At 54.1% G+C, this 27,636-nt stretch overlaps 1 protein-coding gene across 3 annotated transcripts; it reads right to left on the reverse strand.

Moving 5' to 3' along the window:
* Positions 1–84: 84 nt before the first annotated feature.
* On the reverse strand, positions 85–27,636 carry Lss (lanosterol synthase). 3 transcript variants are annotated; one of them, XM_005340176.5, is made up of 22 exons: positions 27,472–27,632; positions 27,193–27,361; positions 26,111–26,249; positions 24,918–25,026; positions 24,183–24,304; positions 22,678–22,774; positions 20,662–20,797; positions 20,146–20,254; positions 19,817–19,935; positions 18,985–19,082; positions 18,374–18,401; positions 17,121–17,177; positions 16,545–16,616; positions 15,512–15,562; positions 14,854–15,003; positions 14,171–14,267; positions 13,421–13,526; positions 4,395–4,460; positions 3,837–3,917; positions 3,055–3,225; positions 2,055–2,133; positions 85–1,504 (listed from the first exon to the last, which is right to left on the reverse strand). In XM_005340176.5, the coding sequence occupies exons 1-22, from the start codon at positions 27,483–27,485 to the stop codon at positions 1,373–1,375; spliced, it is 2,202 nt and encodes a 733-aa protein (XP_005340233.1). In that variant the 5' UTR covers positions 27,486–27,632; the 3' UTR covers positions 85–1,372. The 3 variants fall into 3 exon arrangements, with proteins under 3 accessions (XP_005340233.1, XP_021575764.1, XP_040143094.1); XM_021720089.3 differs by lacking the exon at positions 27,472–27,632 and adding an exon at positions 26,725–26,906 and having other exon boundaries at positions 27,193–27,319; XM_040287160.2 differs by lacking the exons at positions 85–1,504; positions 2,055–2,133; positions 3,055–3,225; positions 3,837–3,917 and adding an exon at positions 3,957–4,124 and having other exon boundaries at positions 27,472–27,636.

A 27,636-nucleotide genomic window follows, 5' to 3' on the forward strand; every position in this document is an offset into this window, starting at 1 on the left:
GTCCCACTCTCCCCACACAGGGCCAAGGAGGCAGTCTCAGAAAGCCCCAGAGCAAGCCAAACAAGCACAGTGTTCTTCTCCCCATGGGTTTAAGTGTCTCTTTATTAAGGAAGCTGGTCATGTAGGTGACTTTCAGCAGAAAAGTCAGTTTGCAGCTTCCTTCTGGAAAACCTGTGTCTTCTACAGTGATCTGGTCTTGGCTGGAAGTTTCTGGGCAGACCAGCTGCCGCTAGGGCAGGTCTGGCGCAGAGGGGCTGGTCAGCACAGGCAGGAAAGCATGGAACCATGCTGTGCAGGGCTCAACAGGGCAGGGCGGGAGGCAGAGTTGTGGACCTGCACTTGAGGAGGCAGCCCTGGCAGGTCCCGGGCAGGGGCAGGTGATCAGAGAGGCAGGGGTGAAAGCAGCAGCCCGAGGAGTGGGGCCCACTCATCAGGGCTGGGGAGGAAAGCTGCCACTGGACACCCTGAGCGCCTGAGTGCTCTTCCACGTGGCAGAAGGCAGAGCCCAGGCTGGGATGGGAGGAATTCAGAGCTCACTCAGGCACTACTCTGGCAAAATGGCCCTCCATCCCCACTCATAGCAAGCACTTGAAATGTAAGTTGGCAGTGGCCAGGGGATACCCTGAACGTTCTTCTGGGTGGGTGGCAGCTAGGGGTGCTCGACTGTCCCTAGCACAGAGAAATGCCCCTCTGTGGAACCACAACTGCACCCACCCTCCCTGGCCTGCAAAGCCTGGAGGTCAGGACGCGAGCAGCCATGGACGGATGCAGTGCAGACAGGCGAGCTCACGAGCCAGGGGCAGGCCAGTGCCACGCTGGGCTCCCCACCACGCAGCCTCAGGGTGTGCACTGAATCCTGGTACATCACGGTGAACAAGAGCCCAGCCCACTCCCCGCTGGCTGGTCTCTTACACCATCGTTGAGGGGCTGTGTCCCTCCCTTACCCAGCATGCACAGGAATGTGGGAGCAGCTAGCCCAGGTCCCATCCCCAATCAGTAGCAGGTGAGGGTGCTCGGGGCCCAGCAGCTGCTCTCCTGAGAATGCTGTCTCCAGCCTTCCTCCCTCAGGCAAGAAGTGCGCAGGGACAGCATGAGGTGCTGCGGCGTCACAGTCAGACTCGCTCCCTTCCTCCCTGAGCCCTCTCAGAACCAGACCTACATTGACAATCACTCTGGCAATTATAGTCTAAAGCCACCAACCCAGTCCCTGTCCCTGCCTCAGGACTGATCCCAACACATGTGCTGAGGTGGAGCAGAGGGCTAGAGCACAAGGCAGGGAACGGGCATCTGCCACCTGGGCACAGGTGTGAAGATGATGCTCGCCACCTGCAGCAGCCAGCACAGGTTGGCATGCTCTCAAGGGCAGGTGCACTCAAGGGCGGCCAGAGAGGGCGTTCTCGGGGTACAGGTTGGCGAAGCGGCCCAGGACCCAGATGGGGAAGACATTCCTGTAGCTCGTGTAGCTGATGGCACAAGACTTGTTGAAGACCCCAGAGATGTTCTCCTAGAAGGACAGAGAAAAGGGCACCAGGGCCCAAGGGCCTTGTCATGGACCACAGCCCTGGCTGCCACAGGGTTGGTGCACACCTGAGCAAGCAGGGGCAAGGGAAACTGAGGCTGGCAGTCCTCCTGCCCAGCCTCCGCCCAGCTGGGGGCTGTCGCCTTTAGCAAACCCTCCCTGGGCCTCCAGCCCTCACGCCCACACCAGCTTCTGCAGGACTCCTGCAGGGAAGGGGCTCATGACTCCCACCCTCTGGGGACAGGTAGAGCCTGCACCTGTGCCTCCTGAGAGTGAGGGGCCACGTGCAGCTCCCACACAATAGGGCAGTCAAGGGTTGTGCTGCGAGGGCATCTCCCACCCAGCCCCCTGCCAGAACTTGATTGACTGACAGCAAGACCTGCTCAGAACTGGCAACCTGCCCCAGAACTCCACCTCACAGGCCTCTGGTTGGCAGAGTATCTGCACCCCAAGCCCCAAAACACCCAGTGAGGGACACAGGGGAGGATGTGAGAACCCACATGCAAGCCAATGGCTGGCACTGGGTTTCACGCACCTGGGGCCAGTCACCATTGGGAAGCTGCTTCTCCAGCAGACACTGAACCCCTCTCTCCTGGGCTGTGATGTCAGGGTGCCTGAGGAGAGGAGACACTTGCTCGGTGGTGTGCACAAACACAGATGGGCATGAGTGTGTACTCACCGTAGTGCACCAAGCTCACAGAAAACCCACAACACTATAATGGTAGAAGAGCTCAGCCAGCCGTGGCAGAGGGGAGCAGGGCAGGTGGGACACGCCTCCTGCAGACCTGTGCCTAGAACCCAGCTGAACGTGGAGCTTCCCAGGCGGGAAGGCTGAGCCACATGCCCACTCAGCATGCTGGAAGCCAGGCAAGTATGTGCACTGAAGTGCTCGATGCCAAGGAGAGACACCAGAGGGGACTGTGGGCATGGGGGTGCTGAAGTCAGCCTCGGGGGTGACCAGGAACAGACCTCAGACAGTCCTGCCCCGGGTGCCCCTGACTGTTGTACCTGCTCACACCAACTGAGAGGATTCAGGCTCCACACCAAAGAGAGCAGCCAACTGGAGCACGGCATGCATGTCAGCATGTGTGTGTCCACTCATGCACGTGCACCTGTGTGCAGGCACAAGTCTGCACGTCTCTGTGTGTGCATCTGTACATGTGTGGCTCAGCATCAGCTGCGACCACAGGAGGACCAGCTGCAGGGACGGAGGTAACCATTGCTGCTGCCACACGTGAAGCAGCCCCATGCACAGCCTACGTCACCCCAGTCCCTCTGGTCTCTGCTTCCCTTACTCTGCCAACCACTGCTGGCCATCAACGCTGTCACCAGGAAACCTCTCTCAGGACCCCACTCAGCTGGATAGGCTGCCACCTAACCAGGAATGGGAAACATGGCTCCTGGAGGAGCTTCTGTCCCCCGAGTGACAGCTGAGCAGCAGCATAGTCCTGTGGCCCCCTCAACTCTTTCCACATCTGCACTTGACCCAGGCTACCTGCTGACCATCGAGGGTCCCTCCATCCCGTCACTCTTACCTGACAGCCATCAGCCCCATCAGGGCCCAGCATGTGTTGTGGATCTGGGACTGGGCACTCTGCATGTACCGCCGCTGCTCACAGGACTCAAAGTCCTCGCCCCAGCCTCCATCCACCATCTGCCGGGACAGCAGGAAGTCACAGGCCCGGGAGACCTCCTCACAGGCAGCCCTGCAGAGACCAGGAGACTTGAGACACCCTCACTGAAACAGTCAGGGTCCCCCAGATCCCACCCTGGCAAGCAGCCTCAGGGCCATGGAGAGGGCCTACAGCTGTGAAGTGGGGACACACACCTGCCTCCTGAGCTGCTCAGCACAGAAAAATGCTCTGCAGCTTCAGGCAGCCCCACTGGGCCGCAGCTGAGTTCCTGACACACATCAGGAACACCTGGGTGGTATCCCGTCAAGCACAGGGCCTAGCACACTCCACCCCTGCAGCTCACTGGATCCAGAAGGGCTGGGTGGGGCAGTCAGAGACAGGGCTTGGACCCAAGGCTTCACCCCTCTCTCAGCAGGGCCCAGTGAATGTCCTGGACCCTAGCCCTCCTACTGGTTGGGGAGCAGGTATGTACAGGGAAGGTGTGGGATCACCTCTGGAAAACTCTGAGGTGGCCCCTAGCCAAAGGCTCCCAAGCCAGGGAAACATCTTTGTTCAACCTGGGATTCACATTTTCTGGGATGCTGTTCTTATCTCACTGTTTAAAAATACTAAGAGATCCCAAAATCAAACATCAAAGGGGAAAACACCACACAGAGGGCCAATGGCCCCACAGCTGCACTCACCCATCACGGTAGGTATGCCCCATGCAGGCGAAAGCTTCCAGGCCAAACCAGGTGCCATAGGTGAAACAAACCCCCCAGGAACTGGAGAGAGAGGGGAGAGGGCCTCAGCCTCAGGTTCTCACCCTGGAGGAGGGGGTGTCCTTGAACAGAAAGGGCGGGGCTGGGCCAGGAAAAGTATCCGCATGTCCCTAAATGAGCTGCACCACCTGCAAGGCCCTGGCATGAGGTTGCAGCCCACTGGGTCCAGCATCCAGGTACAGGAGCTTGTGAAGATTTATAGTCCCATACCTGGGACACAGGGACAGTGTGGGCATAAGAGGCGGTGCCCACCTGGCTCAGCTGCTGCCCCCCTAGGTGGACTGGGGAGACCCCAGTGACATGGCCAGGGAGGAGAAGCCATCACACTCAGACCACAGAGCACTTCCACACACAGAGCCAACGGCCCTACAACAGGCAGCATGGGCACGCACACAAGAGAAGCCTGGCAACAAGCAGGAAGCCAGTGGGCAAGCCCAGCCCCACCCTCCACCACACCCCAGAGGCCAGGTGCTGACTCACCCCTCCCAGGAGCCGTCAGCCCTCTGCTTCTGCTGACAGAACGCCAGGCCCTGCTCCAGTGTCTCCCTGGAATATAGGCGGAGCCCAATAAGCACCCAGCAAAAGCACAGTGCCCGCCCCAAGCCACGCTCTCCTGAGAGGGAGCAGGCTTTCCTTTAGAAAACAGTCAAAACGACCTTCTGACAGTAGGAAAAGCAGCAGCCACAGGACACAGGAGGGGGGAAGCAGATGGTCAGAGCTTCAGAAAGAGAGGCAAGAGGAAGGCCTTGGGGATGAGGCCTGTGCTGGGTGCAGCCAATAACAGGATCGGCCTCGGTCCACGCTGTCAGCCATAGGCCTGGGCCTGTCCCACAGGGTGAATGGGAGATCGGCCACAGACAACGTCATCGCCACACCACAAGCCTCAGCATAGCATAAGAAAAAAGAAGAGAAAGTTTGGTTATAGAGGAAACGATGGACTTAGAAGGCTGAGAAGGTGAGCTCTACACCTGGTGGTCCCGCTGAAGAACAACAGGCCCTCCACAAGGCTGACCCTCTTCTAGGACGCACGCCAGGCAGTCCTGCAGAGCCGGCCTTGTCTTTAAAGGGCAGCTGCAGCAGATCGGACCATGTTCCTGTGATGACCTGTCCCTGAGAAGGACCAGCAGGCTCTCTCTCATAGGCTCTCTCCCTTGCTAGCTTTCACAAGCCACCAGAGGCCCCCGCATCAGGGGACAGATGGCAGCTTCCAGCCTTGGACAACCCACAAGGTGGGATCCTGCCCACGAGCACATGCTGAGAGGCGGATCCCCCACTGGTGCTGGTACAAGGCCCAGCCCTGGTTGGCCCCAGGCTGACATCTCTGAAGCAGGGGACTTCCTAGGCTGCGCCTGGCTAGACCCACAGAAAAGGAACCATACAGTGTGCTGTCCATGTCTGTCCATGCCACAGCAAAGCCTGTGGCCACCCTGCTGCTTGGTACCAGGGAGTGAATGTGCACAGAGTCCATAAGCAGTATCAGAAGTGGAGAGGGAGGTGACTCCAGGGGAAAACAATAGGGACGCAACACCAAGACTGCCTGAGAAAGAGTGCCTGGAGTCCTAGACGTACCAAACAGGAGTCAAAGTGCACACTTCTCCCAGAAAGAAAACTCCTAGCGGCTTTTTAGTAAACTCTACTCAGTCATCAAGAATGTCCATCCTACTGTCATGTGGACTCTCCCCAGAACAGAAGGGGAGATGGGCCTCTAACTATGCAGAGGGGACCAGCTCGGTCAGGCCTGCCAAGGTCTGCACTGCAGCCCCCTGCAGCACCAATGAGTAAGGGGCAGAGAGGACCCTCTAGTCGAGGCTGAAGCTCAACACCTGCTCGAATCGGAGAGAAGCACACTTCACAGGTCCACAGGAAAAGCCATTCCTCAACTGAAAAGGCCGATGCCAAAAGCTTCCACCAGTACCACTCCCGCAGAGACACAGCAGCTCTCTCCCGGAGCAGGAAACCTGGCAAAGCTTCCACCATTCCCACTTCTGAGCACCCTAGAGGCCTCAGCCAGGGCAGCCGGTCAAGGAAGGCAGCAGTGCTGGGGACCAACAGGGAGGAAACGTCTCTAAGCTCCTCACACTACATTCATTCATATGGCTTTTGAGGACTATAGATCCAGTTTTAAAACCAAAAGCAAGGGAGGGATGAAGTCACTTGCCAGTGACATGATCATCCACAGGGAAAGCTCAGGAAGTCATCAGGGGAGGGGTCTGCCCCGACGTTTTCACCAGCAAACTCCACCACTCAGGGAAGAAACTCCACCAAGTCTCCAGAGGGCCGTCGCCAACACGGTCCGTGGGGCCAGCACCCAGGATCTACCTCAGGTGCAGCAAGGCTGGCTCCCCCTCTGAAGACCAGTCAAGGCAACCCATTGCACAGACAGACAAGAGGAAAGGCCACGATGGGCGGATGCAGCTCACGGCAGGGCACTTGCTTGGGTTCCACCCCTAGCACCACAAAAAAACAACAAAAAACACTAGAAAGAAAAACAAATCACGATCAACCAATGCAGAAAAAGCATTTGACAAAATCCAACATGTGCTCAGGATGAAACTCTAAGCAAACGAGGAAGAGAAGAACCTCCTCAGCTGAATCAAGAACATCTACAGAAGCCCACAGCAAGCGTGGCACTAAATGGTGAGACACCAGAAACTTCTGGCTGAGCCTGGGACAGGTCAGGAGCCCACACAACCCCAGGGGACACTGTGCCGTGTGTCCTAGCCACTGCGACAGACAAGGGAGACACAAAACAGTCTGTGCCCAGGAGACGAGGCTGTCTGTGCAGAAAATCCCCAAGAGTCCATGGCAACAACTGCAGGCTGCAGGACGCCACCGGGCCTCCTGCTGGCAGAGGGCAGTTAGAGTCCACATTCCCAGCACAGAGCCACATGCATGAGCACCAGAACACAAAATGATCCAGTGTAAGCCTGGCAAAACCACGCACAGGATCCACACGACAGCACCACAAACTCTGACGGAAGAAGTCAAAGGTCTTCCTGCCGTGGGCAAAATTCCAGTAGGTTATTTTGGATTCCAAAATTTATCTGGAAAGGCAAAAACTCAGAACAGCCAACACTGCTGAAGGCAGATCAAGTGAGAGGACTGAACCTGCCCCATAGACTCTCCATGAGACTACAATAACCAGGAGTCTTACAGTCCTGAGACCTTGCTAAATGAAGGCCACAAGCATCTCCCGCTTTGTCAGGGTTGAGAGGAATAAATATTTTAGAGCAGAGTCTGGTGTAGGGGGTTTGTGTGGATGTTAGACATGGTGAGGGAAAACAGAATTTAGGCCCTGCCTCTGTTTTCAAGTAGGCACATACACTCAGGCACAGAGAGATTAAATATTTGTCTATAAGATTCAAGTAGAAACAAAGCCCCAGTTCTATTCAGGAAAACCTAGGTAACTGGGGCTTGGCAAATGCTTTTTATTTCCCCATAATTTTGTTTTGTTTTTGGTATTGGATTGAACCCAGGAGAACTGAGCTACATCCCAAGCCCTTTTTTATTTTGAGATAAATTCTCACTAATTTGCTTAAAGTCTCAATAAGTTTAACTAAGGCTGGCCTTGAACTTGGAATCTTCCTACCTCAGCTTCCAAGGAGCTAGGATTACAGGTATGTGCCACCACACCCTGTTTGGCAATTACTTTTTAAATAGGACACCAGCAGGGGAGGCACATGCCCACCCCACCCCCATAATCCCAGCGACTCACAAGGCTGAGGCAGGAGGAGCACAAATTCAAGGTCAGCCTTAGCAACTTAGCAAGGCCCTTAGCAACTCAGTGAGACCCTGACTTTAATAAAATATAAAAAAGGGCTAAGGGGTGCTCAGCAGTTAAGCATAAGCACTCCTGCATTCAATCCCCAGTACTAAAAAAAAAAAGAAAAAGAAAAAAAGTAAAAACAACACCAAAAAGTAGGATCCATGAGTGAAAACACTGATGAGATGGATGTCACCAAAACAGAAAACTTCAGCTCTGCAAAAGATCAACAGCTGGGCACAATGGTGCATGCTGTAATCCCAGCAACTCCGGAGCTGAGGCAGGAGGATGGCAAGTTCAAGGCTGGCCTCAATTTATTGAAGCCCTAAGCAACTTAGAAAGACCCTGTTCAAAATAAAAAAATAAAAACAGCTAGGGATGTAGCTCAATGGTTAAGTGCCCCTGGGTTCAATCCCTGGTACCAAAAAAAAAAGATATTCTCAATAAAATGAAGACAAGCTAGAGTGGAAGGAAATATTTGCAGAAAGCACATCTGATAGGGGCTGGGGATGTGGCTCAAGCGGTAGCGTGCTCGCCTGGCGTGTGTGCGGCCCAGGTTAGATCCTCAGCACCACATACAAACAAAGATGTTGTGTCTGCAGAAAACTAAAAAATAAATATTAAAATTCTCTCTCTCTTAAAAAAAAAAAAAAAAAGAAAGCACATCTGATAAAAAAAAACTGGCACCTAGGGCTGGGGTGATGGCTCAGTGGTAGAGCGCTTGCCTAGCACATGTGAGGTACTGGGTTCAATCCTCAGCACCACATAAAAAAAAGATATTCTGTCCACCTACAACTAAAAAATAAATATTAAAAAAAAAACTGGCACCAATACATGCAAAACCTTGAACTCAACAATCAGGAAACAGACAATTCAACTATAAAACAGGCCAAAGACTTAACAGATACCTCATCAAAAAACAGATATACAAGTGAGCATGGTGGTGCAGGCCTGCAATCCCAGCAGCTCAGGAGGCTGAGGCAGGAGGATCGCAAGCTCAAAGCCAGCCTGGGTAACTTAGTGAGGCTGTCTCAAAATAAAAATAAAAAGGACAGGGGATGTGGCTCAGTGGTAAAGCACTTGCCTAGCACGTGTAAGATTCTCGGTTACACTCCAGTACAGAAAAGACAAAACAGACAACCAGCTTTCCCCTTAATGCCGCTGCTGAAGAGGCCCTGACTAAGAGGGAGCTCAGGCCTCGGGGCCCTGCCATGTGCACAGGAGGATCTTGCAGTCAGTCCACTTCCCAAAGAACTGAAATGGACGTAGCGGTTGGCCTGTGCCCTTCTGAGGGGATGAGGAAGTTGCTCGAGAACTCAACAAGAGCCAGCAAACTGGCAGAGCTGTCAGGCTGGCAGGAAGAAAAGCGCCATCACACTGGAAGGAGCAACAGAAGATGGTCCTCACCAGGCTGAAACCGGACAAAGGCAAGGGCAAATGCACCGAGAAGCTGCAGGAACACAGTCACCTCAGTCACTCACGTACAGCTCCACAGAAAACTACCCAGACGAGGGGAAAACACACCTAACCCTGCACCATGGGGACTGAGGGAAAACCCACACCACTCCACCAGCGGACCCCCTGACAACGCCAAGGCTGGCGAGGGTGTGCAGCAGGACTCCCTCTCATAGCTGGTGGAAATGCAGAAGGACTCCACAGACAGCCTGTGGTTTTTCACAAGACAACACAGTCCAGCCTTGTGACCACACTCCTGGCATTAACCACTCATGGCAGCTTTACTTGTAATTGCCAAACTAGGAACAAACAGCACACTTGTAGATGACAGGATAGAAAAACAACGTATACCAACAAGGGAGCACGGTCCAGCACTGAAAAGCAGCGCAGAGGTGGAGGGCATGCTCAGCAAGCGTGAGGCCCTGGACATGGCTCCCAGCATGGCAGAAGAGAAAAATGGGGAAAGAAATGAAACACGTTACCACACAGTGAAAGATATGCAGGCCCCAACTGCACCCTGTGAGTGACAGGCCAGGCTGGACAGTACATGCTGCTGGCAAAACTGGAGCTGCCAGAGGCAGGGCAGGGTGCCCAGGAGAACACAGGGGCTTTCGGAGCAGCTCTAGACGTGATGTGGACATGTGTCACTCACTGTACTTTGTCAACACCCAGAGGATGCTGGCATGAAGGGGGAGCCCAATGTCAACCACCATCAGCTGCAACAACATGCCACTTCAGGGCTCAATGTGGACACTAGAAACCTGGGGGGAGGCTGGCAGTGGGGAAACTCCATCTTCCCTCAATTCTTCTATAAATCTAAATACGCTAAATAAAGTGTATCAATGTTTTAAGTCTAACAAACCATCTAGTTACACGATCATATCAAAATCAAAGGCCACGAGATAATAAGCAATCAAAAGGAGAGAAAAGCTGTTAGAGCAACGTCCGTCAATGTGAAGGGACAGTGATGGCACCAAGGCCACACACGTTAGGGAGGAGGAAAAGCACCGCAGGCCCACACCGAGGGGAGCCCTGGAGAAGCAGCCTGCACAGGATCCAAGGCGCCTCTCAGCTGTGATGGAAGGTACCTTCCACAGCCTGGCCGAGTCCCACCACAGCAGCACATGCTGAATTCACCCTGCAACACGACTTCCCTTCAAGCCCAAGACCAAAGACCTGCCCAGACGGAGAGGGCAGGCCAGATAGCCCAGTTGGAGCTGGGAGAAGACTGTGCTGTAAGGACCTGGCACACAGCGGCCCAACAAGGGCTGAGGTTAGTGGCATTCAGCTGACTCCCTCGAAGGCACTTGCCTGTGGGCTGGTGCAAGCACAGCACACCATCCCTCTCAGCCACACTGGGGAAACAAGAGGAGCAAACAAAAGACTCGAACAATTAAGGGACAGAGGAAAAGCAGGTCTACCTCCTGCTGCTTTGTAACTTTCCCGTAACAGTGAAATCAAGGGAGAAGTTTGACAAAGTGTGGTAGTAATGGAATATTCCACATAGTGTTAGAGTAACTGCCAACCTCAAACTGTATCTCAGACATTCCTGAAATAAATAAAAAATTACAATAAACAAATTAGACATATATGTTTGACCATTTAAAAAACAGAGAGTACGGCAAGGCATGGTGGCACACACTTGTAATCCCAGTGACTTGGGAGGCTGAACAGGATTCACAAGTTCAAACCAGCCTCAGCAACTTAGGACTCTTGTCTCAAAATAAAAATTAAAAAGGGTGGGGATGTGGCTCAGTGGTAGGTCACTCCAGATCCCATCGCTAGTACCAAAAAAACAAAAGCAAAAAATCGAAGGCAAATGTTCATATCCCTGAAAAGACAAAAAGAACAAAGGAACTGGAGAAAAATATCTATAACATAAGACCCAGAAGTATTTACTAAACTTAAAACATGTCATCAAGAAGAAAATCCATCCTAGCAAAACTTCAGGCCAGGATTTGAGTGGACGTGGCACAGAGGACAGATGTGTTCTGTGCACTTGAGGACAGAGGGCTCCAACCAGTGCTCCCTGCATGTACTACCCGCCTCATAGCCACATGGGGCCCAGGCAGTGGGAGAGCTGGAGGGTAAGGATGTCACAGACAATGCCTAATGGGAGAATCTAGTGACGGGTAAAAAGGATAGCTGGAAGGCAGAGGTCGAGACCAGGAGCACAGAGGCTACTGAGTAGGTCACCCGTGGGACAGCCGTGCCCACTGCCATGCATGCTGAGGACAGCTCTGGTCACCAGGCCCATGGGAAGTACTACAGAGCCACACCCTCCCAGGACCAGAGGAGTGGCTGGCTCTTTTCCCAGCCACTGGGGATAGCTTCCTTTCTTCTTTACACTTTTGTTTGTTCTAAGTCTTCTTTAAAGAACATGCTTCAGTTTAATTCTTAAAAGATGATGAGTTAATAAGAAGGGTCCATCCAGAGAGCACAGCTAAGACAACTAGAGCTCAGGAGTAAGGGCCACATCAACAGCGGAGCATCATGTGGCCAAGGGCGGTACCAGCCTGGATGTTCGGCCTGGGTGACCAGAACAGGGCCACGCGCTCCACACAGCTGCACCTGCCTGTCAGGACAGAAGCTGCCTTGGTGCTCAGGGCCTGCACCAAGATCCTCAGAACATACTCCTGAATGACTCAGGGGCCAGAGAAGAACTCTTAACCAAGTGATAGCTCAAAACTTATTCCCAGCACCAGCTGCGTGTTCAAACAGAAGAAACCCGAAAGTCACTTATCTAAGTATCCAAGTTAGAAAAACAAAGAAGAGAGACAGTAATCAAGAGCAGAAACAGATGAGAAATAAACAGACATCCTGGGCAGAACTGAAGACTAACGATGGCTTCTTCCAAAGGCTCAGCAAGTGTCAGGAAGGACATGAAGTGCTCAAGTGGGACAGTGGGACAACTGGGCCATGGCCCACACCAGCTGAGATGGAAATCCCCACACTGATGCGAAGAGCACCCAGTCCTTACAGCCCTCCATCAGAGAAGGCAGATCTACAATTAAAAATCTCTGAGACAAGAGGGCTGGGGATGTGGATCGAGTGGTAGAGCACTTGCCTAGCATGCATGAGGCACAGGGTTCGATTCTCAGCACCTCATAAAAATAAATAAAGATAAAAAGAAAATCTCTGAGACAACTCTGGCCCACATGGATTCTCAGTGAATCGTTACAAACATATAAGGGAGAAATAGTATAAACATGGCATTATTACTTATTCTTCCAAAGAGTATACACAAAAGCATTCTCACTGGCTTTATGAGTCCAACATTATCTTAACAGAAGTTGATAAGGACATTAAAAGAAACAAAATTATAGTTTCTCCCATAACCACAGATGTGAATATGTTAAACAAAACATTCTTTAAATTAAATTCTGCAATATAAAAGAACAATACACCTTGGCAAAGTTGACCTATATCAGATTTAACATTCAAAAACAAAAAATTGGCCAGGCACGGTGGCACACGTTTGTAATCCCAGCAGCTGGGCAAGCTGAGCAAGAGGATCAAGAGTTCAAGGCCAGCCTCAGCAACTTAGCAAGGTGCTAAGCAGCTCAGTGAGACCCTGTCTCTAAATAAAATACAAAATAGGGCTGGGATGGGGCTCAGTGGGCGAGTGCCCCTGAGTTCAATCACCAGTAAGAAAAAAAAAAAAAAGACAGAACAATGAAAATAAGCAAAGAACCTGCAGAATCTGCGTGCCCTGTAATGACCCTAGAACACAGCAATGCCACACCTATGCCCACACCCACAAGAGTGGGTACCCATGTGCCTCCAAAAACAAGTACAGAATTTTCACAGAAGGATGTTTCATAAAAACAGACATTGAAGCTGGGCATAGTGGTGCATGCCTCTAGTCCAGCTACAGAGGCCAAGGCCAACCTGGGCAACACAGTGAGGCCTCAGCTCAAGAAAAAGGACCAGGAGCAAGTGTTCATAATACACGGGGACCAGGGGGCGGTGGGGGGATGTGGCAACTGCACTCAGCCAACAGTTGCCATTGTCCCCAACTCACACACACCAGGAATGGGATGGTGCGCCTGCAGGATGCCACAGGCAGCAGCTTGAAGCAAACAACGGGAAGCTGGAGGGGGAGGAAAGGAGGAGAATCACAACCCTTCTGAATTACGGCTGAGGGTTCCTCAGCCCCTCACACGCACTGCTGAATGCAGGGACCACAGAAATCCCCATGCTCAGACAGTCCATTCTCCACAGCAGCCCGGCGTAGGTAGCTAGGCCTATGTCAGAGAATGACGTCTCCAGCCTAGGCCCTCCTCACCTGATTTCCACTGCTCTGTAGTCTGGATAGTGCTTGTGGAAAAGCCTCAGTGCCTGCATCACTGCCGAGGTGCACTCCACGTACGTGTAGTCGATCATGATATCCCCTGGCAGGGGTAGGGGGGACGAGGCCTGTGACTTGCCGCACTGCCCAGGACCCACAATCCAGTCCAAGTGACCATCAGCAAGGGCAGCACAGCATGCAGACCCGATGCCTAGGCAGGACCCTCTTGTGGCTCAGGCTGCGTGGTTCAGGGCCCAAGCAAGGTTTGTTCAGCTGTGAGGTATACAAGGTAGGGCAAAGAGGGGTGCTGCCCAGGACAAGGGACACACAGAAAACAGCTGCATCCCTCCCCCAAAGTTTGACAGGTTGAGGAGTGAGATGACAGAGGCCACCAAGGAGGTGTATAGCAGGTGCCCCAAGGTCACTCAAGAGCACAGCAGCATGCAGACCTGGTCCAGCAGCCCACGGCATACACCACAGGCTCCCACACAGTGCCACAAGTGCCGTGAGCACCATGAAGCCTCTGAAGATGCATAGCAGTTCCACATTAGCAAATTTGCACAATCAAGAGCCAGCCAGGCTGAGCCAGGGAGTCCAGTGAGAATTCCACCAGTGGCCCCAAGACAGAGCCACAGCCCTTTCATCCAAAACCCAAGCACCCTGCCACCCCAACTAGGGAGAGGTCCTCAGGCTCTGCCAGCACCTGGGGCCCAGATCTGTGCACTGTACTTCTGGTCAGACACTCACCAAAGACCTCAGATGGGTTCAGCAGCTCCAGCAAGTGCCCCCCACGCTTGGTCTCATAGGTGGCGAATCCTCCGTCAGGATTCCTCATGTTCAACAGCTGAAACCAAGAGCATGCTCAGAGTCCACAGGCCAAGATGAGCTTTCTAGAAGCACCCCAGGGCTGAAAACCAGGAATGAGAAAGGGGACAGGGAGATGGTGTGCATGCTGGGCAAGCCCTTGGGTGCCTGGTACAGTGCTACAGCCACAGCAGTCAGGGCCTCACATAGCCGCCCAGAGACAGGTGCTCATCAACTCAAGAGTCACATCAGTGTTGGAATGGTGCAGAGCTCCAAGAGGTACAGAAGAACCAGGCTGCTCAGAGGACAGCACAAAACCAGCAGAAGCTCTCATCTTTCTTTCTTGCACCAGAAAGGACCACATCCCTCCCAAAGGAGGCTCACATGGATGCACAGCAGGTCCTGCACTCAGAGAAGGGGCAGGAGCCACATGGCTTCCCTTGGACCCGTGGCCAGGCAGGCACCAGCTCCTGCAGCACAGGGCTCTGTGCACACAGCCAACCAGGCCTCATGGGCCAGCCAGGGTTCCAAGGTCACCTGAGCATCCGCTTCCACAGCTGGCATCAGCTGAGCCCTGGGGGTGGAGAGAGATCAGAGTGTCCTGGCGGGATGGGGCAGAGCCTCACCACAGCCACAGCATCGCAGAGCCTCTGTCGGGGGATGTGCTGGGTGATAGAGGGACACTTCTCCTGCAGGAGCAGCACAGACTTCAAGGCCTCGGCTGTGCAGTCAGCGACAATCCAGCCGCAGTCCAGAGTGCTGAAGCAGAAGCCGCCCTGCAGAGTGGGAACATGAGCTCCCCTGCCTTGGCCTCTCTCAGAGTCACCAGTCAGATCACTGTCCATCTGGACAGACCTACAGCTCTAGCACAGGGAGCCCCAAGGCTGAAGCCCTACGCTGGGCACTCTCAGATCTCCACACAGGATTTCAATGCCATGAAAAGGCAGCGGCTGTCCATACACTATAAGAAGGCAAGCCTCAGGTCCACAGCCTGTACCTAGAGTTGGGAGCCTAGCACCAGCTCTGCATCCCTTCTTCCCTCTGCCTTCCCCTCAACACTCTGGCTCACATTCAGCCCTTTACTCAACTTCTGTGTGTACTATGCCACCAACTGCCCCGAGGCATGGCCACATGTGTGCACGGACTGCCCCACAGCCTTGGCGACTCAAGCACTGGTCCCCACACCAGGCATCTGCAGAACAGGAAGGCTGAGGACCCAGAGAGAGCTCTCCTCAAAGGGAAGGACCAGCTGAGCTGGGGTGTGGGTGGGCTATCCAAACGTACCTTGTTCATTTGGCGGTAGTACTTCTTGTAGTCAGGAGGGTTGTCGGGGACCTGGGCAGAATGGACAGCACATGTAGAAAGTGGACAGGCACATGGCCACAGGGCCACACTACTGTCTGGGAACCAGAGTTCCAGCCAGCCTCTGCCACCACCAGTGCAGCAAGGCACATGAGGCAAAGCTGTGTAGCCCACAGCCATGGCTGCCACTGCTGGGCAAGAGGCTCAACCAAAAAGCTGGACATCCACTCTGAAGTCCCAGCCACACAGACTCTCAACTCCTGAGCCAACAGCTCAGCTTGGTGGGAACACAAACGGGTTTGTGTGTGTGTGCTACATTCTGTTCAGTGTATTTCTGGGTAGCACCCAGAAGCAGGCTCTGCTGTAGGAAAGGTGCAGTGCAAACAGCTCCACCAGCCTAGACAGTCACAGATCGTGGCCACATGAAGGCCCCCTGAAGCAGCATCCTAGTGAGATCTGAGAAGAGGCAGGGCACTCCAGGTAGGCGCTCCAGGTAGGGGTCGCCATTGGAACCAAGGCTGGAAGTAGCTTCCGTGGGCGCTACCCGAGGGCAAGGTATGGGGGGCTAGCACAGGAGAGCAAGACATGATGGGGCCTGCAAAATGGGGTGGCAGGCAAGAGTGAGAGACACTGAAAACATCCAAGTGGAGACTTAGGGTAGCATGACTGATCTAGCAGGACAGATGGTAGCATGGTCTCGGGAGGAATGCCACTGGTTAGAGTCCTCCACTGGCATGGGATGCCTCAAATGTGCTGGGGGCATGAACAGGATGAAGGGCTCAGGGAGGCAGCTCCTGATAACACATGGGCTAGCCAGCCTCTGCACACGGCCACACCAGCATGAAGGCAGAAGCTATCAGCTGGTGGTGATGGGCCACTGCCGGCTATGGCAAGGGCTGCCCTAAGGTGACTAGGGTGGACAGAGGAGACCTAGGGGCTAGAAAGGGCAGGGTGGGGGTGACTGAGAAACCAGCCTGGGAGGCAGGGAAGAGGGACGAAGAGCCACGGGCCTCACCTGTGACAGCCGCAGGAACTCATGTGCCTTCTGCAGGCAGGACATAAACTCTGGCCTGTGGTGAGCGCCTGCCTGGGAGACAGCAGGACAGCATGGCTGAGCCAGTTCCCAGCTAACCTGGTGACAGCCCGCCCCCACGGACAGTCACCTTGACAGTCTCCAGAGAGTGCTAGCTAGGGCTTCCCGCTGCATTGACCTCTAAAAGACCAGAGAGTCATGACAAAGGAAGAATTGGTCAGAAGGGTGATCCCACAGATGCCAGGGCCAACATCTGTGCGGGATTCCACCAACGTCCTTCACTTCCCCTCTGTGCCTTCAGCACAGAGGCACCCTCTTTCTTCCCCAGCACATGCCTGAAAACTTGTACAAGCTTGTACTTGTACTTATTCTAGAGGCCCCAAACCAACCGGCTCAGGGGTCACCTGCCTATGGCTCCCTATGGCAGGGCCAGCACCTCTGCAGCAATGTCACACTCTGGAGCCAGGCTAAGCTAAGCTGTGCTAGGCCCCTTAGGTGGACACATGGTCTGTGCACACAGGAAATTAGGTGGAGGGTGCAAAGGAGATAGTCACATACCTCAAGCAGAGCTTGGATGGCAAATGCGGTATCCCAGATCTGTGAGCCATTGGTACCCTAAACACAAAGGAAGAGCGGTGGCAGAAACCACCAGCAGCACCCACTCCACCTTCCACATCCCAGGATCTGAGGGGGTCAGAGGCTCCTGCCCTGCTGACACCCACACCAACTTCTGAGACCTGGGCACCCTCACAGCCAATGAGAGCACAAGGTCCTGCAGACAGGAATGGGTAAGGAAGACCCACCTGCTTCCACAGGCCCCAGCCACTCACTGCACTTCTAAAACCCACAGTCCCTCAAGGGCTCCTCTATTCCCATAAAAGCAGTGTACCCCGTCATGGAACAATCAGAAACACTCCCCATTTCCTACTACACCTGGAGTAGGGGAACCCAACAGAGACACCAACTTTAGCTGGAAGGCCCCCTTCAAATCCCACCTTGAGAACTGGTTTCCAGACAATACCCCAGTCTCACTACAGGAGGCAGGTGGCCAAATCCCAGTGAGTTTGTTCAGGGATCTCTAAAATGTCTGACAGAAGCCTAGGCTTCACCCCACAGGGCAGTCATAGGCCCCCAGCTCTCCCTGGACTCATCAGGGGCCAAGGACCAAAATCAGCCCCCCTCTGCCCAGAAAGAAACACATCTGCTATCCATCTATCAACCAGAGACCCAGGAAGAACCTGGAAAGACACTGTCCACATGCCATGTGCTATGTCCAAAGAATACCTTCTCCTTTCCCTGGGTGGTAGCCACACGTGTCCCCACCCACACTCTGGGTTCCTGCAGAGCCACGGCTGGCCACACCCCACCGACCCACAGGCTTCTCCTCTACCCAGGACTGCAGAGAAAGACTCCCCAGAATGATCCAGGAGCTGAGGACACAGAGCTCCCAGAGACCTGCCAGAGGAACAACCACATGGAGAGAGTCCCACACCAACCAGAGCCACCCTCTCGTCACAGTAATGGACGGGAACGTCTGCAGGGTCTGAGCCACGTTGTTGGAGGGCTAAGCCGCCCTGACCAACAGGGCCAAGAGCAAACACTGATGCTATAGATGTATGTGCAAGAATGTGTGGTGCCCAGGAAGCTCCCAAGGCCCTGCACAGTCACGAGGACTGCAGGGCAGCTTCTCCTCCCACTGCCAGACTGATCCTGGGGAAGACTACTTCTGAGTCTTAGTGAGCCCAAAAGGATAAAAAATAAAGGGCAAGACTGTTGCAGAGAAACCAGCAGCTGCAGCCCCCAGCCCTTACCTGCATTTTCATGCCATCCAGACCCAGCCTGTGAAGACGAGAAGCCCGTGTGAGACAAGCAGGGAGCGGGAGGGCACCAGTTAGTGACGGCCACACTGGGAGGGAGCCTGGGCCCAGAGCACCCATGCCCATCCCTGAGACCTGCCAGTGGCCTTGGTGCTGCCCAGCTGGGCTCAGGGGCACAGGGCACACACGGCAGGAAAGAAGTCAACAGCTTCCCCAGCAGGGGGCATGCAAGGCCCTGAGACCAGGTCATCCCTTTGGTCCTCACACAGCACAGCATGAGGGAGGATGGCCTCAGGAGCACAGGGCTTCCTACCAAGGTCCCCTGACTGTCCCACCTCAGAGGACAGTCCAAGTCGACAGGCCCATAGGTCCACAAGCTTCTTCACACCAATCCAAACTCGCTCCCATCCGTCCACAGCTTCCTGGCTCAGCCTTCCAGACCAGCCCCAACTGCTGCTAGGTGGCGGATCTTCCCCAAGACAACCTCACCAGAGCTCCTGGGTCCAAGCACCCAGCGCCCCTCACTGGACACTGAGGGGTGATCCTACATCACCCTGTGTGTCTGCAGTCAGCACCCAACATTGCCACCTCCCAGCCGCACTCACCAGAGAAAATCTGGGATCCTAGAGACATGCTCCTGGAAAGCAGAGGAGGCCGGCCCTTCCACAGACCAGCGCACAAGCATGTTGATGGTCTTTGAGATCTATGGGAGATATAGCCATCAGGGCCTGCCCAAACACACCCCAGGGCCCAGCAGGACCCTTCTGTATTAACAGGAGCTGGGTCAGCTGAGGTCACCAGCAGCAGGGGGTGTGAAGAAGGGATTAGGCACCATCAGGGGCTTATCTAGACCCTATGGGGCTGGCCCACCTCAGAAGAGTGGCGGCCATCACAGCCCACCTCACTACCCCTACTGTCTGCTAGCTGTGAGCCTGCCTTCATCTGGCTCCCCACCAGTCCCATCTCCTCTGGTCAGTATGCCCTGACCATGGGGCATATAGAGCTGCCTTATGCTCCTTAAGGTCCCTAAGTATGCATATAACCAGTATCCACCAGCCCCCAGCCCCAGGAAGCAGAGCAGGCTGTGAAGGCAAGGCATGTGGTAGAACAGTGGAGAGAGCGAGGAAAAAGCAAGGGCCCTGCGGCTGCCATCCTAGGGCGCCTCAAACCCTGCAACCACAGGGTGGGTGTGGATCATCTGGGGTGGGGACCAGGAAGGAGACAGGAGAGGAAAAGCTGGCTCAAAAGCACAGGTAGCCTCAAGGAGCAGGCGTCTACATGCAGGTAGGAGGGCAGACTGTGCCTAGGTGGCAGCTTCACCAAGCCCAGGGCACAGGGGTGAGGACAGGAATCCTCCACACATTTGAGACCAGGTCTTGTCCCAAGTAGAGCCCCTACTCCCAGTTCCACAGAGACGGGGAGGGGCAGGGTACTGACCGGGCCAATGCTGATGCACTTGGTGAAGCGGTCGTCTGCAGCAATGTGCTCGTAGAGCAGTTGGACTGCCCGCCGCCGCAGGCTGGGGCTGTGGTAGCGCTCATACAGGTTGAGGAGGGCTGTGGGCAGCAGAGAGCAAGGCCGGCCTAGCCCACAGCTCTGCACAGCACACCCACTGCCTCCCGCAGGAAGGAGCTACTTCACATCTCCTGCTGCCCTGCTCCACTGCGGTGACATTTAGGGGCACCCCACCCCATAGTGCAGGGCAGGGCTGCAAGAAGGGTGCTCAGTGGAAGAGGATGATGAATGGCCCCTTGGAGGGCACCCACCATATGTGACGCGCAGCAGCCAGCTGTGTGGTGTGTACTGCTCTTCATGGGCCACGTTGTTCCTCTGTGCTGGCCAGTTGATGCTGGCATAGTCCTCCACATAGAGCTCCTGGGGACAGGGTCATCTGAGCCACTGGAGGTGAGAGGGTATAGGACTGCCTCCCAGAAACAGAGGCCACCTAACTCCAATCAGGGTGGCCTCCAACCACCAACCTTCAGGGTTCACCTGCACCTTGAGGTGGGGCATACCCAACAAAAGACAGGGTGTGAAGGCCAGGCCACTGTCAGCCTCAGCCTCGCCAGAGCCACTGAGGAGCTATCCAGCTCTGAGAGCTACCTCCCCACCCTCTCCTCCTTCTAAAGGGCAAAGTCCAATATACATTCTGCAGTCCAACCCCATCTCAGGGCCACTTCCAAGGACAAAACTGCAAGTATGGGTGAGGGTTCATGTGGTTAAATCCCAGGGGGAGCCCAGCTCTGGAGGCTGGCAAGGTCCCTCAGGATCCGAGGACTCACCTGGCGGAGGCTCTGGACCAGTGGGTCCTCTGAAGCGCTTAGCCGGATGGCATAGCAGTAGCTCATGGGGAGGTAGACCTGCCGACAGTGGCACCAGAGTGTGGAGGGGTGCGCGGGTATCCAGTCAGGAAACAGCCTAGGGGACAGCATGTGTCAGTGGCAGACCCCAGCACACAAGCCCAACCCCCTGCCAGCCTCAAGGCCAGGGCCCTTGAGAGCATGGGCAGCAAGTAGATGGCTGTAAGGCCATGCTGGTGCATGCTGGCATTCATAGCTATGCCCCCAGGGTGCAGCAGGCCTGTGTGTTCACCCTTCACGGAGCTCATGTGCCCTGCCTCTAAGTCCCACAGTATCACAAGACAAGGGAAATGAAGTGGGGGTCTACAGAACCCTGGGATATGTGCAACTTTTCTAAAAATAGAAAACTACCTGCAAATTAAAGTTACTTTAAAAAGTATATTTTCAAAACTTTAGGCCTGTGGGCTTTCCCAGCTTAGCCATTCCAGCTGCTCAGGCAGCATGCACCTGGCTGTCCCACACTCTCCTCTGGCCCCTATCCTTATGCATTGGAGAGTCACAGGAAGCTGCGCAAGCTGAGTGCCCCTGCCAGCTCCCCACCTAGAGCACCAGGCCTCTGCCACCTCTGCCCTTCCTGGGCCTGTCCACTCACTCCAGAGCACGTCTCAAAAACTGGATAGCACTTCCAGTTTTTCTGCATTGGGAGTGGCTCAGGGTCTCTGGTCCATCCCACCCCACCCTTCACCCTCTAACCCACCCCCAAACCAACTCCAGCAAAGATCTGTAGCAACGTTGTGACTACAGATCCTGGAACTGACCAATAGAGCCCCCTAGTGTGGGAACACAGGCTAGCCACCCACTTCTGCCCCAGGGCCTTCCTCTGCCTGCTCCTCACACAGGAGAGTGTCCAGCCTGGCCAGGTGCCCACAGTAGGTTACTGAATGCCAGCCTGACCCAGAACACCTCAGGTGTCCCCAGCAGAAGCAGTTCTGTCCAACCCAGTCACTCAGTGTCTACCCTCCCTCCCACCTGTCACCACTCAACCTGGGGTGGTGTTACGCCCTCGGGCCTTGCTTTAGGACCCTGAGGCTCACTCTTGAGCCACCCCCTTCCCCTCCTGCCTCCTCCCACCAAAGTCATCCTCCATAGGACCCTCAACCTGTTCCCATAGCTCTCCCAGGAAGACAGCAGGGGCTCTTCCTGGGCTTTGTGCAGTTCTGAGGCCTCATCTCCTATATGTATAACACCAGGAGCAATTTACATGCCAATAATGTTTTCCAGGGAGAGGGTACTATCTTTCAAGATCTCTCGAAACATTAACATTGACTCCGCTGGGCAAATGGTAGGTGGTTCTGTTAAAACACACTTCAGGGCTGGGTATGCAGCTCAGTGGCAGAGTGCTTGCCTAGCACACACAAAGTCCTAGGAACTGAACCCAGGACCTTGTACGTCTAGTGGGAATACATGGCTGGGGCAGCTTAGGCTTGGTCCAGAGAGGGTAAAAAGGGAGCCCGACTTCTCACACCCTCACCATCTTCTCCAGGTGCATATAGACATGGGCTGCCATGCTCATCTGGGCCCATCCCTCATCTAACAGTTTCTGAACTTTCTAAGCATTCACTATAAACCAGACAAGGGGAAAGAGAGGAACAGTGATTGCCTGAACACGGAGCCTGGGTGAAGGGCACGTCTTTCCTCTACTCTTGTATGGTGCTCAAGATTTCCCATAACCATCAGATATGACCTCTTGTCTACACCATAAAACCCACGCTTCCTACTGAGTCATGTGATTCTGTAGTCAGCCCAGCAGCACCCCCACACCTGCCATACATGTGGCCTGTAGCCTGAGTTGGTACCCCCTTCCTGTCCAGCAGGGAACCCCTTCCCTCCATCTGTGGGGCTCAGCATAGGAAAGGCCTCTGCTAGGAGCATGATCCCCCACCCCCACCCCATCACTCCACCAGAGAAGGAAGTGTCACTAGCAGAAAGCAGGCCTACCACATCTCAGGGAACAGGGTGTTGAGGCCTTCCCAGCTGTAGACGTTCAGGACCGCCAGCCAGAACTTCCCCCAGGAAGGGATAGCCACAGCACCACCTGGGAAGAAAAAGGCCCACATACCTGTCCTGTCAGCAGAGCCCACCCTACTTGTGAAGACTGGCTCACAACTCTTACGTGTCCCCCTTCTTATGTGAGCTGAGGGAAGCCTGCCACAGATCCTGCAGCTCCCATAGGAGAAGCAGGGTCCAGAGCCACCCAGGACATGAGAGCTGATGGGTGGAACCCACGGCTTCCCCAGGAGCAAGCACGTCTAACAACAGGAGAGCTATTCGCAGCCCTTACCCTTAGGAAGGAGCACATGAAGGCAGCTACCTAGGAAGAAGGGGGATGTGTCATTGCTCAGGCAAGAGATGGGCCCAGATACCCATGATGGCCCACATCTATACGCGCCTGGAGAAGATGGTGAGGGTGTGAGAAGCTGGACTCCCTTTTCTCCCTCTCTGGACCAAACCTAAGCTGCCCCAGCCATGTATTACTATATGTTCCATGTATACTTAACACATAGTCCGGCACAGGTGAAAACGGGCCAGATCCAGAGCAGATGCAACACTTATGGCCCCGCATCACAGCACATAGAAACATTGACTTGGACAAGTTTTATGAGGAGGCCACCCCAAACCCAGGTGTGCAAAATTCAAAAAAGACTCAAGAAGCTACCAGGCAAAGGACGGCCCAAATTCATTCCTCCACCAGGAAGGAAAGCGCACCTTGGGGCCCCAGACAGTAACCCTGTGACTTGTAGTCATTGCCACCAAAGGCTGACAAATATCTGAAGGGAGAATTCAGGGTCTCATGAGAATGTGTACAGGACACTTTAGTTGGCCTGGGAGAGCAAGAAGAAATGAAAAAAAGACACTGAGATGCTAGGTAAAGAATAAGTAAGGCAACAGGGTGGGGAGGAGTTAGAATGAAAGGATGTGGCGTGTGCGAGCCCTGAGGAGGGAAGGGGCTGAGGTGCTGACCAGAGGCCCTTCCACGTGGAGTAGAAAGCATGACCGAGAGGACGGGGTGCAGGAAGTCTGTGAGGGGCAGGGCCACATCAGGCTCTGCATTGCAACAATGCGAGCTACACTTTGCTCTCAGAGCAGCCCAAGGCTGCAATGGCCTTCAAAACCGAAAGGAAAGGGCAGAGGCAGCCAATGCCCCCAGGAGAATCAGAGTCCAGAGCTGACTATGGCTGGGCTGCCTCCAGAAGGTATGTCCTGCAAGTACCATATCAACATGTTGCTTTTAACCCTTTGCCAATTCATGACACAAACAGAATTATTAAGTCTTTTTAATTTGAAGAGCTGACCATTTCCACATGTTTTTGCTTCGATACATTCTTGTCCACATACTCTGTCCAATGTTTCAGCTAGAGCTACGTCTTTGATTCTCACCTGCAAGAACCTGTCAACCCAATGCCACATAAACCCATTATGCGCACATGCTGTGCAGCCTGTACCTTTCTGGTGAAGAACGTTCCGGGCTCGCACCAGGTCAGGATCATCAGGCCCAATGCCCAGGATTCTGAGAGCCACATAGTTGAGTGCAGTCCCAAACACTGTGGACTTGTCTTCAATGTGCCTATAGGATCAAAGGTAGAAAATGACCTCCATTCTTCACTTCCAAGAAAAATAGTAATGCTGGTAGTGAAGTTTGCCTAGAAAAGGAAGAATGTGAAAATACTTTCCTCTGACATGACATCACAACTCAGGAAGTACCACTCAGTTATCCCCAGGAGCTTGCTCAACTCCCATGATGAAGGATCTGTACCCAAGCAGGACCCATCTGCCCTTCTGCTCACTTCCCATCCAAGTGGATGTGTCTGTCCAAGTCCACTGTGGCAGGGGAACCACACCCAGGAGGACTAAGCTGTCTTCCCAGAATGTGCACCAACCAGGAAAGCAAACTGGGATGAGGCCTGCTGTGCCCACCTGCATCTGCCACCACCCCAGAATCAAAGGCAACTTTCTTCTATGATGAAACCCAGGTGGCTTTCATAGGGCATGTATGTCTCAGAAGTCCCCACCAGCCATGAAACCCAGCCATAGCACAGGTGTGAAATGAAGCCCAGCACCAGCCTACTCCTCTCCACCCAGGTCCACAGCTGCAGTCCCCTCACCTTTCAATAGCCGCCTGGAAACTCAAGCAACACCTACCCAAGGTTACATGCATGCACACACACATGTATACTCACAGGCCCCAGCCACCATCGGGGAGCTGTACTGATCGCAGGTACCGTATCATCTCCTCTCTGTATCCAGCTGGCAGAGGGATGTGTGCTATGTGGCACGTGATCAGGAGGCCTGCATGGCAGGAAGGATGTTCCTCACTGGGAGCAGGCGCTCAGCGCTGCTAAAACTGGACCCCTTTTCCTCCTGAGGACCCACCCTGACAGGAAGCTGCCCCCAAGCAGCTCCTTCCCATGGAAACAAGCCCAGGAAGGCCATTCTTCTTGGGGCCTCTTTGGGACTTTGGGACAGGATTCAAGGGAGCAGCAGCAGAGGTGGTGCTCCCACCCAGGACCTGCAGAAGCTGCCAGAAACATCAAACACTGCACCAAGTCTTAAAGAGGCCACCCACAGTGCCCTGAAGACCTGACAGGGGCCATGGTTCAAGATCAGTGGTGGACAAGGGGAGGCCAGTCTTTCTTTAACACCTGTGTTCTTGTGTTTTGAAAACTTTTTATAGTGGGGGAAACAACACTATCAACAAGGCCCTTTGTTCCCAGCCTGGTCTTCCTAGTATGCTGCTCCTAGGACACTCTCTACCCCCCATGTCCTAGCACAAGAACAGTCTCAGAGCAGAGTTTCTAATCACACCTGTATTTGTGCAAGAATTCAGACCACTAAAACAGAAAGATTGCATGTCACTAGGGAAGAGGGTGCTAGTTGTAGATCTCCTACATTACAACACTGAGTGCTTCTTCAGAGAAACACTTCCAGGATACAAGATAATCTTGTATAACCAGACCAGACAGTGCCCAGGGGTCATACCCCTTGCCAGCCCAGACCTGAGTTCCCACTGCCACAACTCCCTCACATGCCCTTTCAGTGTGAGTTCACAGCAAACACCACAGCACTCACATGGACACCAACTCCCCACACACCACTCTGCCCACCTACCACACCTTGGCATAGTTTGGGCCCTCCATAGAGGTCCTCTCTCCCCCAGCACTGGGCCTCAAAAGCCTCCTCCCCAGTTCCCCTGGTTCCCATATCAGAGTGCCTCCACTTCCGTCCCAGCACCAGAAGCAGGGTGACTGGGACTCTGGGAAACCCTCCTCATCCCTTCCCGTGCACTCATCTGTTTCACCAAGAACATAGACATGAAAAAAAAAAAAAATAGAACCCCAGGATGATCCAGGGGGCTGGGACAGCAAGTTCCTACCTGGAAGGATGAAGAGAGGGCCACCGTAATCACCTGCCCAGTGCCCATCCTCAGCCTGCAGTCCCACATAAAATGTTACTCCATTCAGAGCCCCTTCACGAGCTGTGTGAGCTTTGGGCAAGTCCTTAAAATAACTGCTCTGCAAAGGGACAAAAGAAATGAGAGTTGAAGGGGACTGCTGTCTAGAGGAGCCCTCCTAACCCACAGCCCAAGTCAAAAAAAAATGAATGTAGATTACTTTAAAAGTTCCAGCTATTTTAATCAAGTATGAAGACAGTTTAATACCTGAGTACAGTATGGTTCCACATTCTCACAATTTTACTATTCAGTCTCCTGCAAACTTCTTCACAACTTCTCTAAGATGTGTTTTTTTTTTTTTTTTTTTTTTCCTATTGATACCAGGGATTAAACCCAGGGGCACTTAACCACTGAGCTATATCTCTAGTCCTTTTTATTTTAAATTTTGAAACAGGATCTCTCCAAGTTGCTTAGAGCCTCACTACAGTGCTGAGGCTGGCTTTGAACTTGTGATCCTCCCACCTCAGCCTTCTGAGACACTGGGATTATAGGCATGTGCCACTACCCTAGGCTCTAAGGTATCTTAAACACAGTACCTAGAGTGTGAACAGGGCACTGACACCCACTTGGGCCTGGAACTCCTGCCTTTCTCAGAAAGGGCCCAAAGGACTGCAGCAGGCACAGCAGCTCCCCAGAAAGAGGTCTGGTGTTTGCTAGAGGTCAGGGCTTGGCAAGAAGCCAGCCCCTGTGTACCCGACCACTGAGATTAGCTGAACTTCTGTAAATGGATGAACATAACCAGAACATGAGATCAAAGAACTTTTTGTGAATAAATAGAAAAGTCACAACCACCTTTTGCAATTCTTCTGTATATCCAAAATTATTTCAAAATAAAGTGTTCAAAACAAAATTCTGGCAATTCCTTGCAGAGGTGGGGAATGAAGGGGCTGAAGCAAAGAGGACGCTTCTGAAACAGACTGAAATCAAGGGCCCCTCTAAAACAGCAATTTCCTCGTGCTGAGAATAAAGTGCTGACAGGGCTGCACCGGCGAGCGGCCACTCACAGTGTCCAGCCCCAGGGAGTGGGCCTCCAGGCCGGTCTGCTGGCGGCCAGCGCCGTCGTCCTGGCCGCAGTACGTCCACGTCTGCCGCCCCAGCTCATTGCGGAGCCGCCAGCGGCTGAGGTCGGTGGCGGGCTCGGTTTTGTAGGGTCCCCCTCGGCGCCGCAGACACCTGGAGGACCAGCGCAGTGAGCGCCCGCCCCGCCGCCCCGCCGCCCCGCCCGGCCCAGGGCGCCCACCGGCTCGGGTCCGCGAACCCGCCGCCAGGGCCGGGGGACTCACGTGCCCTCCGTCATGACAGCTCCGCGCTCCGCGGAATCCCCGCGATCCGCCACCTAGATCTGACGGCACATCCCCGCCCCGCGCACTGCGCAGACGCGCGCCTCTGCTGACTGCACTGCCGAGTGGCCCGATGCCGCGCAGCCAATCAGGGCGCCACCAACCGGG

This window comes from Ictidomys tridecemlineatus, chromosome 3 (genome assembly GCF_052094955.1).
Source record: "Ictidomys tridecemlineatus isolate mIctTri1 chromosome 3, mIctTri1.hap1, whole genome shotgun sequence".
NCBI classification, from domain to species: domain Eukaryota; kingdom Metazoa; phylum Chordata; class Mammalia; order Rodentia; family Sciuridae; genus Ictidomys; species Ictidomys tridecemlineatus.